Source organism: Canis lupus, chromosome 28 (genome assembly GCF_011100685.1).
Source record: "Canis lupus familiaris isolate Mischka breed German Shepherd chromosome 28, alternate assembly UU_Cfam_GSD_1.0, whole genome shotgun sequence".
NCBI classification, from domain to species: domain Eukaryota; kingdom Metazoa; phylum Chordata; class Mammalia; order Carnivora; family Canidae; genus Canis; species Canis lupus.
The window spans coordinates 17,476,718-17,495,731 of NC_049249.1; the positions used below are offsets into that span (position 1 = coordinate 17,476,718).

The 19,014-nt window shown below is 39.2% G+C and overlaps 1 protein-coding gene across 2 annotated transcripts in view; it reads left to right on the top strand.

Annotated features, from left to right (window-relative positions):
* SORCS3 (sortilin related VPS10 domain containing receptor 3) overlaps positions 1-19,014 on the top strand; it is a 581,611-nt gene that overhangs the window by 374,178 nt on the left and 188,419 nt on the right. For both annotated transcript variants that reach the window (XM_038578740.1, XM_038578741.1), the window contains exon 5: positions 3,659-3,732. In XM_038578740.1, coding sequence (XP_038434668.1) covers positions 3,659-3,732 — 74 coding nt within the window. The remainder of the gene's footprint in view (positions 1-3,658; positions 3,733-19,014) is intronic.

Genomic DNA, 19,014 nt, shown 5'->3' on the forward strand with positions numbered 1-19,014 from the left:
TCAGCCTCTAGGCAGAGAATTCAATTTAATTTTTTTCTCATCAGTCAAACAGAAGAGCTGAAAAAGCAAAACCAGAGACAAGGAAGGCAGGAAGTGGAACAGGCTTGGATGTGGAGATCAGGAGCTGATCTCTTCTTTCTCCGTTAGGAAGAGCAGGAGACGAGAGGAGCCATACTTCTCCCAAGGGTGAGTCCTAGCAGGAGCTGTAGTGGAGGCATTCTGCTACTACTGAATCCTCTGTGACAGAAGACCTGATCATTTCTCTGGAGGATTGAGGCTCCAGCAGTGTCAGGGTGACCCTCATGATTCTTCCTTGGCTTGTCTCTAGAGTTTGCCTCAGAGAAAGACATAATCATGCTGGGTTTTATTGGAAGGAATGTGGGGCTTTGCTTCTATGATTGGAATCTGGCCTGACAAAGAGTCTGGTATCTTTGGATTATAGAAGGCTCCAACCAAAGTCTCTTCTGTATTTAATTGGGAAACATGTGTCTTATGTCTGAGCATCTGTCTCTCAGACACCTGCCATGGGAAGGAGTGACCCATTTCTTAAAACTCTGCATGGAAATCTCAGGGTTTGCAATAAAATATAAGGATACATCCTTTCCAATGCAGTAGTCTGGTCCTCACCAACTCTCTCCTTACATCCCAACACCATCTCCAGTATAAATATACATACAGATAAATATAGGATGAGTCATAAATAGTTGGATGTATAGAAAGAGAGATAGACAAGAAAATGGACAACCTCCACCTCCTTTTAGCCAGTGACAGTCATCACATCTCTCCTTCGTCTTAAAAGCTTCTACATAAACGAAGTTCAAGACCTTGACCATACTGACATCTTTGTTCTTTTTTTTTCCTCATCCTGTAAAATCTCTACCAACCCCTCTGCTGTCCATATCACCTATCTCCAAAGGCCTAGGTTAAGCTATATTGCTCCAGGAAGGCTCATTGTTCCATTTCCATTCTTGTTAATCTTGCCCATTTCTCTACTTCTAGAGCTTGTCTTTTGCCCACTTTCCCCTTTGGTGTTGTATATGTATATTTGAAAGTCATTTGTGTATAAGTTGAGAGATGGATAATATTAACAGGGGTGGAAATGGAATGATGAGGCTTCCTGGAGCAATATAGCTAGACCTGTAGAGTTAGGTGGTGTGGACAGGGCAAAACCAAATAGAGACTTTGTATGTATATTTGAGGTTCAGGAAAAGGTTGTCATTTTTGTTTTTTGAAGAGCTGAATGTAATTCTGTATGTTCTACAATTTAATAGCATAAGCTATGTATGTTTTCTTCATTAAGTTGGTGAATAAAGAAGGGGACAAAGGATGACAAGGGGTAGTTTTGCCTGTTTTTCCCATATGCAGAGTTGAATACACATAGTAGTTAGCACTTACTGATGGAATGGGAACCCAATTTGGGTAAATACTATGAGAGTAGAGCTGGCAAGTACAGTATAAACTGTGATAAGCTAAATCAGGATTGACATCTTGGTTTTCATATAGTTCTTACAGTCACTTTGTAGAACCAATCATCAGTATCTTCATCTATAAAATCAGAATGCTAATATATCTCCTTAACTACCTTGTAGGACATTTATCAAATATATATATATATATCATATATATTTACATATTACATATGATATATATGTAATAATATATCACACATGCATACATCTCTCTACTATTTATTGGACAAAAAGATATTTTTATGTAGTTCATGGTGCCAATGTCCAATAAATATTTGAATTAAATTGAAATGGGCTAAAACTTCTTCAAGTCCCCCCAGATCATATTTGAGATGACCAGAATTTCCTACAAAAATTATTTCTGTATGGGTTGCAAGATTATGGACTTTATGAACTTTAGAGGTGGCAGTGTTACCTGGGTGTGGTGTGCCAGACAGCGCATCCCTGTAGGTGAACACTACTGGGGATGTGATAATGGCAAGATACTTCATCCGACCCCATTTCTATAAACTTGAATCCCATCTATTTCTACCTTTCCCAGTTTCCCCACCTGTGCAAGTGTGAAGAACAGAAACATAATAGAATTCTCATTATAAACTAGGCACCATGATTCCATGGAAGAAGATGGGAGCTAGATATCAGAAAACATAAATACTAGTTCTTTTCTTTTGACCAAAACTTAACATCCATAAAACTGAATTTAATTGTGAAATAGGAGGTTTGTGTGCTCACCTGTATAGCATTGTATAACCACTATTAGACAAAGGTGAATTGGACATGATTCCTGCCCCTTTTATGACTCATAGCCTGATGAGGGGAGGGGCATACCAACCAGTATTGATTGCCTTGGTGTGAACAGCTTCTTAGAGGCAGATAGTAAAAATAGTAATGGTGCCTGGAGGGAGTGGTTGATTCCTGGTGGATTAGAAAATGCTTGAGAACAAGGATTCAAGTTCGTTATAACTGCCTTGCCTTCTTTACAGTGTCCTTATAAGGCTCAAATGTATGTGAATGAGCAATGTGGTCCACCTATTATTATTATTATTATTATTATTATTATTATTTACATTATCACTCAGAACTATTATACTTCCAAGTATACAATTAAAAATAAGCCCCATTCTCTTGGCTAGTCTGTTATAGGAATGCTGGCCTTTCCCTTATATGTTAAAAAGGGGTCAGACTCTACATCCATAAAGTAAGTGAGTGTGGAATCTGACTTTATTAGCCATGCTGGGAGTTCTTTATTTTTCCAAAGTCTTGAGGTTCTTCTAGAATTTTTTCTCATACCATGAGTTGGTATCCATCCTTACGTGCCTATGTTAATTATTGATTTATTCAACAGATATTTAGTGAGCACTTTATATGTATTGAAGGCCTATAAACACAACTAAATAATACATACCAATCTAAAAGACATAACCACGTATTACCTCATGATAAGTGCTCAGTGGAAACCAAAGATGAGTGCAGTGAATTGAGAAGGGAGAAAGATGAGTGGATTGAAGTGGTTGGAAAAGGTTTTGTGGAGGAAGCCACACTTGTGTAATGTTTACTTAGTGTAAGCATGACCTTATCTCTGTGAAGAAATGGCAGTATAAATAAGTGTGGTACCATTATTGGCAGTGAAGAGTCCATTTCGTTTTGATTATATATAGGAGCAGGGAGAGATAAAACTCGAATAGCACAATATTTTGCACATAATATTGGCTGATGAGTATTTTTACATGTATTTAATTTCCCTGAGAATACAGAATCTACCTCTTCTTTATCTTCATAGCCATCAGAGTGCCTCACATGTAGGAGACATTCAATAAATAATTTTAAATAAATTTTGCTGAATTGTTTTAAAATTTAATTGTTTTAAATGTAGCTAAAGACTTGATAGAATTTGAAGAAAAATAAGAATTTTATGAATGGCTTTCCTCCTGAACGATGGGTGGCATCAGAAAGGATTTACACTCAGCTCAAAAAACAGCAGTTGTTTGGATATATATTGAGCACCTACTTGGTGCTCGAGAAGGCACCATGATAAACATAGCAGATTTCTATCTAGATAAAATGAGTGCCTAGTTGGGTGTGTTAGGCAGTCTAATGTGCTGGAATGTCCTTATCCAGGGGGATACCACATGTATTTATGTTGACAGTGCCCTTGATACTTATGCTTTCCTCACTTCATTGTTTTGCAGCTCTACAGCTCCATGGACTTTGGAAGACGGTGGCAACTTATGCACGAACGTATCACACCCAACAGGTTTTACTGGTAAGCTCCACCCACATATCCACTACCCTCTTGGATAAAGAATTGTCAGAGAGCATAACACTCAGGATAATACTGGACACCTTCAGCACTTGGAGACACGTGTGTTCTAGCCCTTTGCTACTCAGTGGGGTTCATGGACTGGCAGCATCAGCATCACGTGGGAACTTGTTAGAAATCTCAAGAAAGACTTCCTGAGTGGGAGTCTGCATGTAACAGGGTCCCTAGTGATTCAGTGTGTACATTAAAGTTTGAGAAGCACTGGGCTAGGCTGCTCCATGAGAAGGTCATGACCAGGTGCTCTTAGCTGTGTGCTAATCTCCCTTTGTTTGAGAAGAATATACATTTTATGTACCCATTCTAAAAATAGTATTTCGTAAAATGTACTCTAAAGAACACTAGTTCCACAAAATGCTTCTCCTTCCTTAAGCATTTTATGGTCAAGTAATTTTAAGTCCTGACTATTTAACTCGGACTTATGGAAGACACAGGGTTCATGTTAGGATATTTAAGACTCTGGAGAAGCCCTGACTGAAGAGGCTTCCCAAACTTATTTCACTACAGAATCTCTTCTCATGTCACACATGATGAATCCTTTAGAACAACTTCTGTGGAGCGCATTTTGAAAAGCCTTTTTAAAGAGTGAATATATGTTCCAAATGGAAAATTAGCCCTCCCCCTATCAGAAAGTGTTTTTATTAATTGGTGTTCCTATAGATGAGTGTGCTATTTTTACCTTAGCTGTAGCAAGCTAAATCTGATTTGGTATAATTTTATATTTTATTCTTCCATGCTGCAATGTGAAAGCGTTTCTTACTTATATCTGGCTTTCATTTTAGCAGAGGTCTGGCCAAAGGAATAGAGATTAGGAAGCACACATCCATGTGTTTAATATGCTTAATTATATGCTTAATTAAAACAGAACCAGAATTAATCTTTTAAAGTAGTCTCAATTTCATATCTCTTTTTAAGCACCTTAATTCAATGCCCTTAAAGATTCATGAGATAGCCATTTTTGTGGGGATGGTGTGTATGTGTGTGTGTAGTGGGGGATGTTGATGAGTACTTTATTCACACCAACATCTTTGAAAACAATGGCTCCATCTAGTCCCTTCTGTCCCACAAAACTATGACTAGCATTCAGAAAGCTAATTGCAGAAGTTTCCTGTGAAAATGCACTGTGTACCAATGTACCGATTACACACAGTAAGTGGGTGTGTGTGGGATTTTAGTGCTCTTGACTCAACACCTGGACTATCCTCACTTATTTTGCCCATTTCAGAACAATTGTTATTTGGTCTACAGTATTATTATACTTATTTGGTCTGTATTTTGAACTACTAAGATTTTTTAATAGAGTAAGGCAGAAAAAGAAAATACCTGTTTCTCTGATATTCCAGCTATGTGACTAGAGGGACCAGGTTCTTGGTCCCTCGAAAAGAAAAAAAAAAATCACTCTGCTATTTCTGGAACAGATTCTTGAGATGGTGAGGCTATAAGCTGACTAGGAAGTCAAGTTGATGGAAAAGGAAAGTACAATAGACTGGATGAGCCTTGTCATCATTTCTGAGGGAAATTAAATTAAGTGGATGAGGGGCAGCATTTTCCTATGTTTTGCAAAGAACAATAAGAGAAGGTTCCAGCTGCGGTCTGCCCTCCCCCTTCCTTTGTGTAGCAGAAAGAATAAATCCCCAGGTCCTGATAATTGTATTTCATCTCTCCTGCACTCTGTGATTCTTTCATATATGCCCCCATGGGGAAATATAAAAGTTAGTGCCCGTACTGGCTAGCCAAGTGGTAACTGGAAATTCCATCTTCATAATTATCACTTCTTAGTTTCTGATGTTTAATTGCCATGATTATCCTTCTAGGTGTCATAGGAGTTGCAGTGGAAGAGCTCATTTTACACAGACATTTTTCTACCAGTGACAAAATACACATCTATCTAAAGCTCTAAGCCATTTGTATAGAAGAGACATAGCCTATATGGGTTAGGAGTAGAAACATTCATTTGGAACCTCCTTGAGAAAAGACAAAGCCTGCATCTGTCTGGTGTAGAGCCCTGCTCTGGCTAATATAAGGACTCTTCAAGCTGTGGTTCCCTCATCTCTGTAATGGAACATGATTCTTCTTTCAATTTCATAAGGTTATTTAAAGGACCAGATATGATCATTTGGACATTTGGCAATTTCATCTCTTCAGTTTTCATATCAGATTTATAATTTGTACATTATAAGTCATTAAAAATTGTGCTTATTAGCATTTCCAAAGACCATGGAACCTAAGTGATGTTATTTTTCTGAGACATAAATTTGTTTCCCATGCATGGTGAGATTTTTATAACTGTGGACATCTGATAACAATTGATTGGATCTAATTTACTATGAAAGATCCACTTCTCAGCCTAATCTCTACTGCCCTCTACTCTTTATTGAATCATTATTCTTGTGAAGTGGTACAACCAAAACAAGTCAACAACAACAAAAAGACCTAAAAATACTTCTCTGGGAGGGATGGTGTAGTGATGTGGTATTGGGAACAGTGGGGCACACTGGAGGGAGTGCAGTCATGCTAAATTAAAAACAAGACATTGAAATGAAGGATGATGTTAATACTTTTATTTTGTATGTGGACAAATAGAGTGAACGTGCAATTCACAAGTAATATCACCCAAATATTGTTGTCTATAATTTGAAATTGTGTAGGGATAGATCCTTTGTGAATGTAAGGGTTTTTTCCCCATGGTGCCTTCAGTTAATGGAATGTAGCACCTGGAAGAGATTTGTGGAAAAAACACTGTGATCCAGAAGTGATTTTTGTGAAGGATGCGGGAGGAAGAACTGACCACACATGCCTCATATTTGCTGTAATGGCTGTGAATGTATGTTGGGAATAGTAAGGGGCTGCCATTATTATCCATTTTCTCCTTAGTGCCCCACAGTGCCTTTGAATTAGGCAGGGCATGGGGCATAATATTCATTAGCAGCAATAATAAAAGCTTTATCTGGAGATAAAATTTTCTTTGTGATTTCCAGACGTTCTAACCCCATCAAGGGAGGTCACCTAGGAATCCTACATTATAGAGTGATTCAGCTATGCGATGCATACCCAAAGAATAGTACTGAGTGACATGAAAACTTTTTCTTTGTATGTGAACTTTTCATTTGATACCTAGTTAACAGGCAGATCACCGGGCCTGTCTTATGTTCCCATTTATCACCCCCAACTACTTCAGCAATTATAATTTGCAAGCAGAGCACAAAAGTGGAATGTGTGTCTTAATATAATCCCTTTCCCATCTGCTTGGACAAAGCTATCATGGGGAAAAAGTATGTGTTTTCCTTTGTTTTTGTTTTTTAAAATATCCTACTGAGCTGCAAATGAATAGTATTTCCACTCTTCCATTGGGAGATATTTAACAGTCAGGTGCATTCTGCAGATTGTTTTCTTTGCACATCCAATGTGAATTCTTGTTGTGGTTCACAGCTTTGCCTTTATGGCCCCTCACACTTCCTAGGTGTTTACCTTCTTCTCGTGTAACTGGGCTGGCCTCTGAGTGCCTCTGGTCTGATGGCATTTGCTTGTATAGTATTGTGAAAGAGAGAAGGAATGTCTCCAATATCTCTTATTAACTTGCCATTCATTATTCTGTCTCCTGAAAGATCAGAGTCTTTTTGTTCCAATTTCTTGCCATCACTGCAGGAGGGTATTCTGATAAGGTAATACATCCTAAAGCATCAGGGACTTTAAACTCTTAATCCTTTTCTGGAATGTTTGGGTTGCAACAATTACTGCTCTTGAGAGTAAGAAACCCTATAAGGAGTCAATAGATGTAGAACCTGGGTTTAGATCAGCACACTTTAGGGGGACAGCAAGAAAGTTCCTTGAGGACTTGTCTTTTGAGCTGTTATGATGCCTGGTTGCAGGCTGATTAGTGGCTGGTGTGTAGGGACAGTTACGATAGGCTCCACATCTCTATTGTACTTTGATTAAGGCCAGTATACTCACTGTAGATTTCTGGTGATGGCTGTGCCACCAGCTTCTCTTCTGGTTTTCAGAAAGGCCATGAAGGAGGGTAGGAAAAATGGAAAAACAGATAGAAGGTCCAAGGAAAATGCCTTTTAAAGGAGAAAGGGATGATATGGAAAGACAACAGACTAAAAGTTTTATTATAATCTTATCTTTCCAAGCTTCTATTGTTCTTATTTTTCCCAGTTTCTTTTTGTCTGCATATGCTCATTTATATGTAGCCTACACACATTACATGTGAATTTCTACAATCTACTTTTTCTCCTCTTAATGTTCTATTATAGAAAATTTTGTTATAAAATCTTTATAACCATCATTTTTAATTGTCTATACAATACTTCGTTATATAAAGATACATACTTTATTACTGTGTTTTATTTTTATTGGCCATTGGAAATTTTCACATATTTGATTACCATAAATAACAGTTTCATTACTATTTTGTACATATTTTTGAAGATTTATTTATTTATTCATTCATTCATTCATTCATTCATGATAGAGAGAGGCAGAGTCATAGGCAGAGGGAGTAGCAAACTCTCTGTGGGGAGCTTGATGTGGGACTTGATCTCAGGAACCCACGATCATGACCTGAGCCAAAGGCAGATGCTCAACCACTGAGCCACCCAGGTGTCCCTATGCATGTCTTTAACATCTAGGATTGTTTTCTTGCACTAGTGTCTAGGTAGCCCAAGTGAAAACTTTGTGTTTTTCCCAGTCTCAGCAGAGTGTCACATTTAAATATTTATGACCCAAATTCAGTACTGAAAGCATTTCAGTGCAGTGCTACTTTTTACTGAACATTTTCTTAAATGGGTTGCAAAGAAGCATTGTATCACACAGCACAGAGTGAGTCTTTTTTCTAAAACTCCATTGTCTGTATTTGTATCCCAAAGTCCTGATCATCCTGGGTTACTTTCTCATCTTTTCCATCTCTTTCTATGGGCTTATTGTCAGAAAGGTGCCCTTCCAGAGCTCTCCTCCCCCACACATCTACACCTCCGTACCCAAATTCACAGGCTTCTCTTTTATCTGGTGGCCTACCCTCTGTTCTTTGCTTCTCCACCCATCACTCTCACCTCACCCCTCTAGCAGTGTAATATTTGTTAGGCACACATCCCTTAGAACATGGAGGAGAAGGAATTGGTAATTTTTAGAGCTTAATATTTTTGGCTTGATCACCACCAGAAAGGAAGTAATTACATCAAAATACATACACTCTGAGTATCTTTAATACCTGTCATTAAAAATATTATCAGAGCTGGGACAGGTGGGTGACTCGGTTATGTGTCTGACTCTTGATTTTGTCTCAGGTCATGATCTCAGGGTCATAAATATTGAGTCCTTCTTTGGGCTCCATGCTGGGTGTGGAGCCTGCTTAAGATTCTCTCTCAACCTCTCCCTCTGCCCTACCCTTTGCTCACATGTGCTTTCTTTCTCTCTCTCAAAAAAAAAAATTATCAAAGTTGTGTGCTAACATATATTCCCACCGAGAGCATATGCAAATATAAGTCTATTTGTGGTTAATATTTCTTCCTTGTGGCAAGCATTTTCCAAAATGGCCCCTGGTGGTCTCTGTCTTCTGGGGACCACCCCATTGTATAGTTCCCTCTCTTTGAGTTTGACTGAATTTAGTGACTTGAGTCTAGTGAACAGACTATTCACTATTCTCAACACCTCAAGTGAGGTGTTGAGATGTCACTTCAGAGATTTGGATTCAGAGTGGTCTTCATCTTCGGTGTGCTCTCTTGCTTGATTGACCAAAGCAAGCTGCCATGTCATGAGCTGTACTGTGAAGAGGCCCATGTGGCAAATATCTGGGGGAGGTCTCCAGCCACTAGTCAATGGGGAACAGAGAGCCTCAGCCCAATAGCTCCCTTCCAACAGAGAACAACTGAACCCTGCCAACAATCACATGAGCATGCTTGGATGTTCTTTCTCTGCTCATCCCTTCAGTTAAGACTGCAGCCATGGCCAACACATTGATTGAAGCCTTGTGAGGGACCTTGAGACAGAGGAACCCACTTGAGTCACATCCTGATTCCTGACCCATAGAATCAGGAAGATAATAAATATTTGCTGCTTCTAGCTGCTAAGTTTCATGGTAGTCTATCACATAAAAAGTGTGCCTGTGCCATTTTAGAGAAGTGTTAATTTCCCCTAAGGCAAAACCTCCCTCGTGTCTGGGTCCTAGGCCTCCCCATCTCTGCATAGTAGCAGCTGTGATGTAGAAGACATTGGGCAGAGAAGCAGGAGGTAAAAATAGGGAGTGATTACCTTGAGATAACATGGTTGGTGTGAACCCTCTTGCAACTTTACCTCAATTTGAACTCTGTAGATCTTACATGTTCTGAAATTGTATCCTGTTTTGCTTCAAAAATGGCCTCCTTTTACTCATCCAGGAACTCATTTAGACCCTAAACTATAATTCCTGAAGAACTACATGGCGAGTCATCTTTAGGCTATTAATACATTGTCCACGACAGAGACAGAGTTAAGGAACAGGCGGGATCACGTAAGATTGCTTCCTGGAAAAGCAAGGACTTTTCAAACAAAGTTAACATCATGGCCTGAATTTTTGAAGCTGCCTCTAAATGTGCATCTACAATTTTGCAAACACAGTCATTTGCAATCTCAAGTAATGGGATTTAAGCATCGACCTGATATAAGAGATCAGATTTAGAGGCCCTTTGCAAACCAGGGTATGCCACAAATAATATTTAATTCAGCTCTCCCTTACATTTTTAAAACGGTGCGGCAATTTAAAAATGCATTACATTCAAAATAATACATGCAAGGTCAGGAGGGGAGATGTGAAAACTCAGCTTGCAAGCAGAAATCAGTTTCTACTTGGCTGATGGGGGCTGCCCATTCTGTATGTCTGGTTGCATCTTGGCCTCAGAAGACCTATGTTAATGCTAAGAGCAAGCACAATACTCAAAAGCTATACATGGTAGTCAGCCAGTGCCCTGAGGAAGATAGAGTGCTCACCATTTTGAATGAAGTCAAGATATGTTGGACTCATGTGACAATGATGCTGGGCACATATGTGTTCTATGACAGACAGGAAATAAGGAGACATATGGAGCTATGTACTAATGACTTCTCTATTATGAGGAGAAGACATCATACTTGACTAGACCTTGGCATATCTGAAAATATTTGTGTGTGTTAAACAGAATTCAAAGATAGCCACAGTACTCACCTAATCCAGTATAAGAAAAATTCTAGAACACAATGGAAATACCATTTCTCCTTCTTTCCCTAGCTTTGGCTGGTGTCTTTGGAATTAGACACATGACTTACAAATGCTTATTCCACCCAGATGATTATGTGTAGGGCATGAGAATATTCATTCAGCTCAGAGACAGTGGAATCTCACTGTTAAATAAACTTTCAGAGGAGAGTAAGTTTGATTGTCCTCACAGTTGGGGAGATTTGAGATGGTTATTGTCCTGTGAGGGCCCGGTCAGGAGAGCTCCTGTGTAAAGTAGAGCACCTTGACTACTCTGAAGCCCAGATTGCTCATGCAGGGCTTGCTCCTTACATGAAGAAGTGGGGAGAGTGTACATATGGATAGTAATGAATTCTTCTGCAGCCTCACTAATAGGGAGTAGGAGAATTGGTGAGTCAGGAAGAGGCCTAGGGAGAAAAGGAAGAATGGTGAGCCAAGCAGCCCAAGGAGAAAACACCAAATTGAAGGCTTGGAGGCTGTTTAAAATGCAGGTTGTATGCAGGGTTGCTGACAGGAGTCACTCTTTTTCTTTTCTCATTGAGGAACTGTAGGAATGTTCTGTTACAGCTTGGGCTAGGGGTGTATATTAGTCTGCTGGGGCTGTCATAATGAAATACCATAGACTGGGCAGTATGAACAACAGAAATTTATTTTTTCATATTCCTGGAGGTCAGAAGTCTGAGAGCAAGGTGCCAGTATACTCAGTTTCTTGTGAGAGCTCTCTTCCTGGCTTGTAGATGGTCATCTTCGTGCTGTGCCCTCACATGGTAGAGAGGGAGAGCAAGCTCTGGTGGCTCTTCTTATAAGGACGCCAATCCTTAGGGATTAGAGCATCAACATCTGAATTTGGGTGGGGGAGATACAGACCAGTCCATATAGGGTATAAAGCCTGGAAGAGCTTGGAAAGGATGCAAACCTTCAAGAGAATCTCTTACCAACAAGGGTTCTGGAGCAGAAAGGGCTAGGTGTGTGGGGAAAGATGGAGAAGCAATGACAAAACTACACATATAATTTTAAAAAGAAACAAATGCATTTACCTTATTTTTTCCCCTAATTGTAGACACAATGAAAGCTTGTGTAGACATTTAAAAGGAAAGGCAGGAAAATAAAAAGAAAATAATTACCTATAATTTCACTGTTCAGAGAACACCACTTAAAAAAAAATCAAGTACATCTTCAGAGATTTCCCCTATTACAATATAATTTTGAACGTAAAAATTTAAGTTTTCTTTTTTAAAAAATGATTTATTTATTTATTTATTTATTTATTCATTCATTCATTCATTCATTCATTCATTCATGAAAGACACAGAGAAAAAGAGGCAGAGACATAGGCAGAGGGAGAGTCAGGCTCCATGCTGGGAGCCCGATGTGGGACTCGATCCCGGGTCTCCAGGATCATGCCCTAAGCGAAAGGCAGACACTCAACCGCTGAGCCACCCAGGCGTCCCAAAGTTTTCATAATAATTAAGATCATGCTGTTTATAGAATTTTGTATCTTTTAAAAATGTACTTTAACAGGGACGCCTGGGTGGCTCAGCCGTTGAGCGTCTGCCTTTCGCTAAGGATGTGATCCTGGAGTCCCGGGATCAAGTCCCACATCGGGCTCCCTGCAGGGAGCCTGCTTCTCCCTCTGCCTATGTCTCTGCCTCTCTCTTTCTCTCTCTGTGTCTCTCATGAATAAATAAATAAAATCTTTTTAAAAATATTTAAAAATGTACTTTAACATTTTCCTGTACCATCCTCTACACTTTCCAAATACAATTTAAAACTTATATTATCTGCATTATATTCTAATTGGCAGATATGTTACATAATCATTCATCATTTAACATTGATCTTACTTCTAAACTTTTACTATAATAAAAGGCATTGGAATGTTATTTTGAAAACCTTTAAGTAATTATTTGTCCAAACTCTGATTATTATACTTTTTAAGGTTAGAGTACCAAAGCAATATATATATAATGTGGTCATGCCGAATTGTTTTCCAGAAAGTTTATGCCAGTTTCCACCCCAACTAGTAAAGCATCACTTCACTACACCTCATAAAAATTTAATTTAAAAAAGTAATCTAATTCAATATGCAAAAATGGATTTTCCTTGTATTAATTTGCATTTCTTATCAGACCGGTGAGTTTAGACATGTTTTCAAGTATTTATTAGCCATTGTATTTCTTTTATGTGGCCATCTGTTTTTTTCTTCTTCTTTATTATGAGTTCTTTATATGGATTCTCATTTTGTTTCAATATTGTACCCAGTTTGTTCTTTGGGTTTTAATTGCCTTATGATTGTTAACATACTTCTTAGTTAAAAAAAAAAAGATCAAATCTTTTTATTTTTCCCATTAAAATGTCTTCTTTTATTTCATGGTCAGATCGTGTCCTTGAACTGTGATTATGTGTTTTCTGATTTGTAATGCAACTTTATTAAGTGATATATGTAATATATTTTTATATATTAGATATACATTGTATGTAATATATACTATTATAAAGTACATATACTATATACTATGTATATGTTATATACATTAGGTAATGTACAAGCATAAAAATGCTGAGGGTTCTCTGGCACTATGCTTCAGAAATCTCATAATAGTTGTCCATATCATCTTGTGACCATTTTATAATCAGTTTAATAAATTAATAATCTTATTCATATTGATGGATTTTTTTAGAATTGATAGAATTTCTATTTTTTTAAAGTAAAATAAAATGCAGTGAACATGTTCCCACTTAGTTCTGTGCCCATGAACCGTTTCCTCTGATGATTTACTGCAAGAAAAGCTCTAGTCTTGTTAGGTACCTTGATGTTCGTGGCATTAGTTAGCATTTTTTTTTTTTTTTAAAGGAAAGTTTTTTTTTTTTTTTAAGATTTTATTTATTTACTCATGAGAGACACACACACAGAGAGAGACAGAGACACAGGCAGAGGGAGAAGCAGGCTCCATGCAAGGAGCCCGATGTGGGACTCGATCCTGGATCTCCAGGATCATACCCCAGGCTGCAGGCGGCGCTAAACCGCTGCGCCACCAAGGCTGCCCAGTTAGCTTTTATTCTACTGGATTGGTTGGTCCTCTGTGCCCTGAGCTGGACCTTAACTGTGTTTAATTATTGTTTATAACACAGCATAGAGCCTAACTGCACAAGTCTCCTCTCCTGCAAGACCTAGCAAAATAAAACAAAAGTAGAAGCCTGACTTCTTTTTTCAAAAAGTTGTTCTTGGCTTGTCTTACTCATTTGTCTATCCCAAAGAATTTGGAATTACTTTATGTTCCCAAATCTACCCCCACCCCACCAAAGCAGCTAATTAGACTATTGATTAGAATTGCAGCAAAGCTATGAATTCATTTGGAGAGAACTGAATCTTTTTGAATATCCGGTTTTCATTTTTAGCCACATGGTTTGTCTCTTCTTTTACTCCATTGCTGTGTGTTCTTCAGAAGAGCTTTATAGCTGTCTTCATATGGGTCCTATACATTTCTAGTTAACATTTTCCCTAGGTTGCCATAGTAATACTGTTTTGCACACAGAATCTCTCTTCAGATTGGCATGATTGAACTGGGTAACCATGATGTGTAGCTGTAATTTGCCTGCATGCATACAAAGTTGGTGCCATTATATTCTTTACAGTACAAAAAATATGTCTTTTAAACTTTAAACTAACTTTAAGTGATTAGGAGAGTGTGATAGGATGGGACTAGGGATTGATTTTTTTGCAGAGGTTTGAGGATCTACATAGGAGGAGAGCACTGCTCTTAATAGTTGTGTGACAATTATACCAAACTGACCAATGCCCCATCTCCGACCAAAGCCCCATCAGTCAGAAGAGGCACCAGCTGATATACCTTACCACTGCCTCCTGACTAAATGCCAGTCCTCTCATCCTGGCACATAATAAGTACTTAATAAATATTAGCTATAAAATTAATAATAAAACAACTTAAAAGCAGAGAATTGGAAGAAGTGACCATCCTCATTAATTAGGTGGCAAATAGAACTTGGCATCTCTTTAAACTAAACAAGGCTGGGTATGTCTAAATATCTTTTTTTATTTTTCACATTCAAATCCCATTGCCTAATCATTGGTGTTTGCATTTCTGATCTGTTTTTCCAGCTCTCAGTATATGTCTATTATTATACTTGTTAAAACTACTTTTAGAGAAAATTATTTCTGGCTTGATGTTAATAAAATTAAATAAAATTTAGAAAGCCATAAATTAAAGATGGTGCTGTATCAGATCATGTGTGTTTTAACAGATGTGATGCAGATGTTAAGAACAAGTCCAGGGATCCCTGGGTGGTGCAGCAGTTTAGCACCTGCCTTTGGCCCGGGGCGCGATCCTGGAGACCCGGGATCGAATACCACATTAGGCTCCCGGTGCATGGAGCCTGCTTCTCCCTCTGCCTGTGTCTCTGCCTCTCTCTCTCTCTCTGTGACTATCATAAAAATAAAAATAAAAATAAATAAAAAAAAGAACAAGTCCATGTGGATTGCCCACGGACTATGGCCAGAAATGTTAAACACCAAAAGAATATTAGAGCAAGTGTTATCCCTGCTCAGAATCTGCAGGACTCTGATTAGTCTGGTATGCTGAGCCAAGGCTTCTTGGAGGAGTTGGGATTGGAGAATCCTGAGGAGTGGGTTGAACTGTGAGGAAGGGAGGCAGGTTTTCCTGGGAAGAGAGAATGATTGGATCAAAGCAGAGGTCATGATATGCTTGGAGAGCAGTTAATGGTTCTGCTAGAGTAGGGTTGCTCAACCTCAGCAATTTGGCATTTTTGTCCGGATGATTGTCCTGTGCATTTGTAAAAGGTTTAGCTGGATCTGATCTCTATTCCATAAATGCTCACATCACCCCTCCCCAAGTTGTGACAACCAGAAATGTCTCTGGCTATGCTAACATTGCCTAATATTCTCTGAGAAGCGTAACAGCCTTCTCGAGCTAGCCCCTGCTAGGCAGAACCACTGTGCCAGAACAATAGGATCTGCATTCAGAGGCAGTGAAAAATAAAACTGGAAGTAGACTTAATTTAGATTGTGTAGGGCCTCACATACTGGGGAAGTGATTTAGACTTGTCACTCCAGCTAATGGAGGGCATTCATCTTTTGTGTAGGTGAATGGCATGATATACATGTTTTATGAAGATTTATTAACATATGGCACTTTTTTTTGAGATGCTTAAGTGGATTTCTGTGCAACTCACTGTCAGTAGATAAGCTATTGGTTTTTCTCAGGACAGATGCAAATCTTCTCTAGTATCCTGATCCTAAGTTCCATTCTCCACTGAGAAATTATGAAATTGTAAACTTTTGAAAAAACATATATCTAGTATATGTTTTTAAACCACATTTTTTGTGTACATCTTAATTGATAAAATAGTTTTAAAATTTTTATTAAATTAGGGGTTTAATAATTTTAACATGACTTTTTTTATTCTTGTCATCTTAGAATTTTTGTACACATGAAAGCAATTTATCACAAAGTTTTCATTATATTATGTGCCCATTTTAGAGCTTTATTTTTTATGTATGCCTCACCAAAACAGTTTTCTGTATGTGTGTATAATTTCATAAAGATCATTTAATGATGGCAAAATATTGCACTGACTTGATATACTCTCATTTAGACTAAAGAATTATGGAAAAGATGGAGTGGAAAGGACCCTATAATGTTATGTGGTTTGGTGATTTCTCTGACAGTGTCCTTGAAAGCTCTACGGGGGTTCAGATTACTTGCCCCTGGGACCATGTGATTCACAGAAAAGCCTGTAAAGTGTTTAGTGATCCAGTCCTTGGGTCTCCTTTACCTACTTCAGCCAGAACTACTCAGCTTCTGTGTAAATTTTATACATTAGGCTTCTGCATATAATCTCCTTTGAAGATAGAAGACCATTTATTGTTTTATTTTTATTTATTTATTTATTTTTTAGATTTTATTTATTTATTCATGAGAGACATAGAGAGAGAAGCAGAGACACAGGCAGAAGGATAAGCAGGCCTCACGCAGGGAGCCCGATGTGGCACTCAATCCTGGGGCCCCAGAATCATGCCCTGGGGCGAAGGCAGGCACTAAACCCCTGAGCCACCCAGGGATCCCCCAGAAAACCATTTATTAAAGAAACAAAATGTTTACAAGATCACTGATCGAGACTGGTCTTTACATTTTACACAAGTTGCATAGGGATGGAAGTCTTCCGGATAGCTTTCCTCCATGCTTCTAACACCCTGAAAAGTCCAGCTTCATAGTTTAAATGGTGGCCAAAACTACATGAACCATTGTATTGATGGAGGACATTACCTGGTGACGTTCTTCTCTGTCAATGGGCTCACTGTGTTTTGATGAAGAGATAATTGTCCACACTCAGATAAGCATGGCTTTGGCAACTGGGGTGCTCATTCATAGAGCTCCGTGGACAGAGTACGGCCACTTGTAGGGACTGGATCATAGGAGATGGGCCCTTCCATCTCTGGTGGCAAATGGCACCGAGGATTATTAATTCAGTCACACCCTAACTGGTGGTGTTCTCAAAGGGATGTCGAAAAAGGCACTCCTTTTAGGCAGGTAGACTGTTTCAACTGTCAGCGTCCTGCCTCTCAGACCCCAGTTTTCTGCTTGCGTACGTGTTTGTGTATTCCTGAATCCAGCAACGTCATATTCTACTGCCTGGATCCCCTTTGCTTACAATGAGGGACCAAAATATTGATTCAAGAATCTGTTGTTTCTCCTCCAAACCAACAGGCAGGATGGGTTATCCTGCTTCAGGCATCTCACTCACGCCTGCTCTTTAGGAAGACAGCTTGGATGATGGACTAGGGGCAGGCCCCACCCCTTCACATGTCCCCACTGGCCAGTGCATCCTATTCAGATCCTCTCCAACCTTTTTCTCCAGCGGCGTTGAAGGGAAGCTGTCAGGTAATTTGGGAAGAAGTGTACACAGTGGAGGCAGAGAGGGTGCCCCTAGGGGAATCCCTGCTCTGCCCACTCAGCATTTTGGATGGATGCACAGAGACTGAAGTGTTGAAAAGGTCAGTCCCTGGGACCAGGCTGATCTATAAAAGGTAACAAAGTTGCAAGAATTGTCAGAGAGCCAGGCCGAAAGAGTTGTGGGGTTAAATTGGGGTGGCCATGCACTTGTCCACGTGACACCGGGAACAAGAGGTCCAAGATCTTGCTTCATACATTTTTTAGCATTATTGCCCCTGTTTAACAAGTGTCATTAAAGTAAGCAACAGTGAAATAGAACAAGTAGAGTCGGGTTTTATGACTGTTTTTTACTTCCATGGAAGAAGAGACTTGGAACACGGATCATATAACTGGGGGACGCTTCCCTGTCTGTCTGTCTGTCTCCCTCCCTCCATCCCTCCTTTCCTTCCTTCCTTTCTTCCTTCCCTCCTTCCTTCCTTCTTTCCTTCCTTCCTTCTTTCCTTCCTTCCTTCCTTCCTTCCTTCCTTCCTTCCTTCCTTCCTTCCTTCCTTCCTTCCTTCCTTTTCTGTGATATTTGCTAAGATTTTTCCAGAACAGAGAGAAACGCAATAAATTGGGTAGAGAAAATTCTGTGACTTGTGATATACAATGGGAAGAGAATTTGACTAGAGGATAGGGTGTCTGGGTACAAATTCTACATCTTCCCTAGAATGGCACCAGGCCTTGGGGTACTCAGAGATTTCTCTGGCTCTCTGTGTTTTCATCTTTAGAATTCAGAAGGCTGACCAGAACATCTTGGAGGCTTGGCCCAGTCTTTTCCTTCTGGGAGTCTGTGATCCTCTTGCAGACTGGGTGTTGGTCTCCAGCAGTAGGTAGTGGTGTAAGAGGAAATCCTGTCCACTCCTTTGACTGAGGGGGAGAATTTTGTTTCTAGTTGATGGTCAAGGAAGAATTTGCAGTGGATTGACCTGAAATGCTTGTTAAGAATACAAATTCTTGGGTCTCATCTTAGAACTCTTGATCTGAGTCTCCAGACCTGGACCTCAGGAATCTCCACATTAGTACTTTCTCCTGGCAAATCTTTTGCAT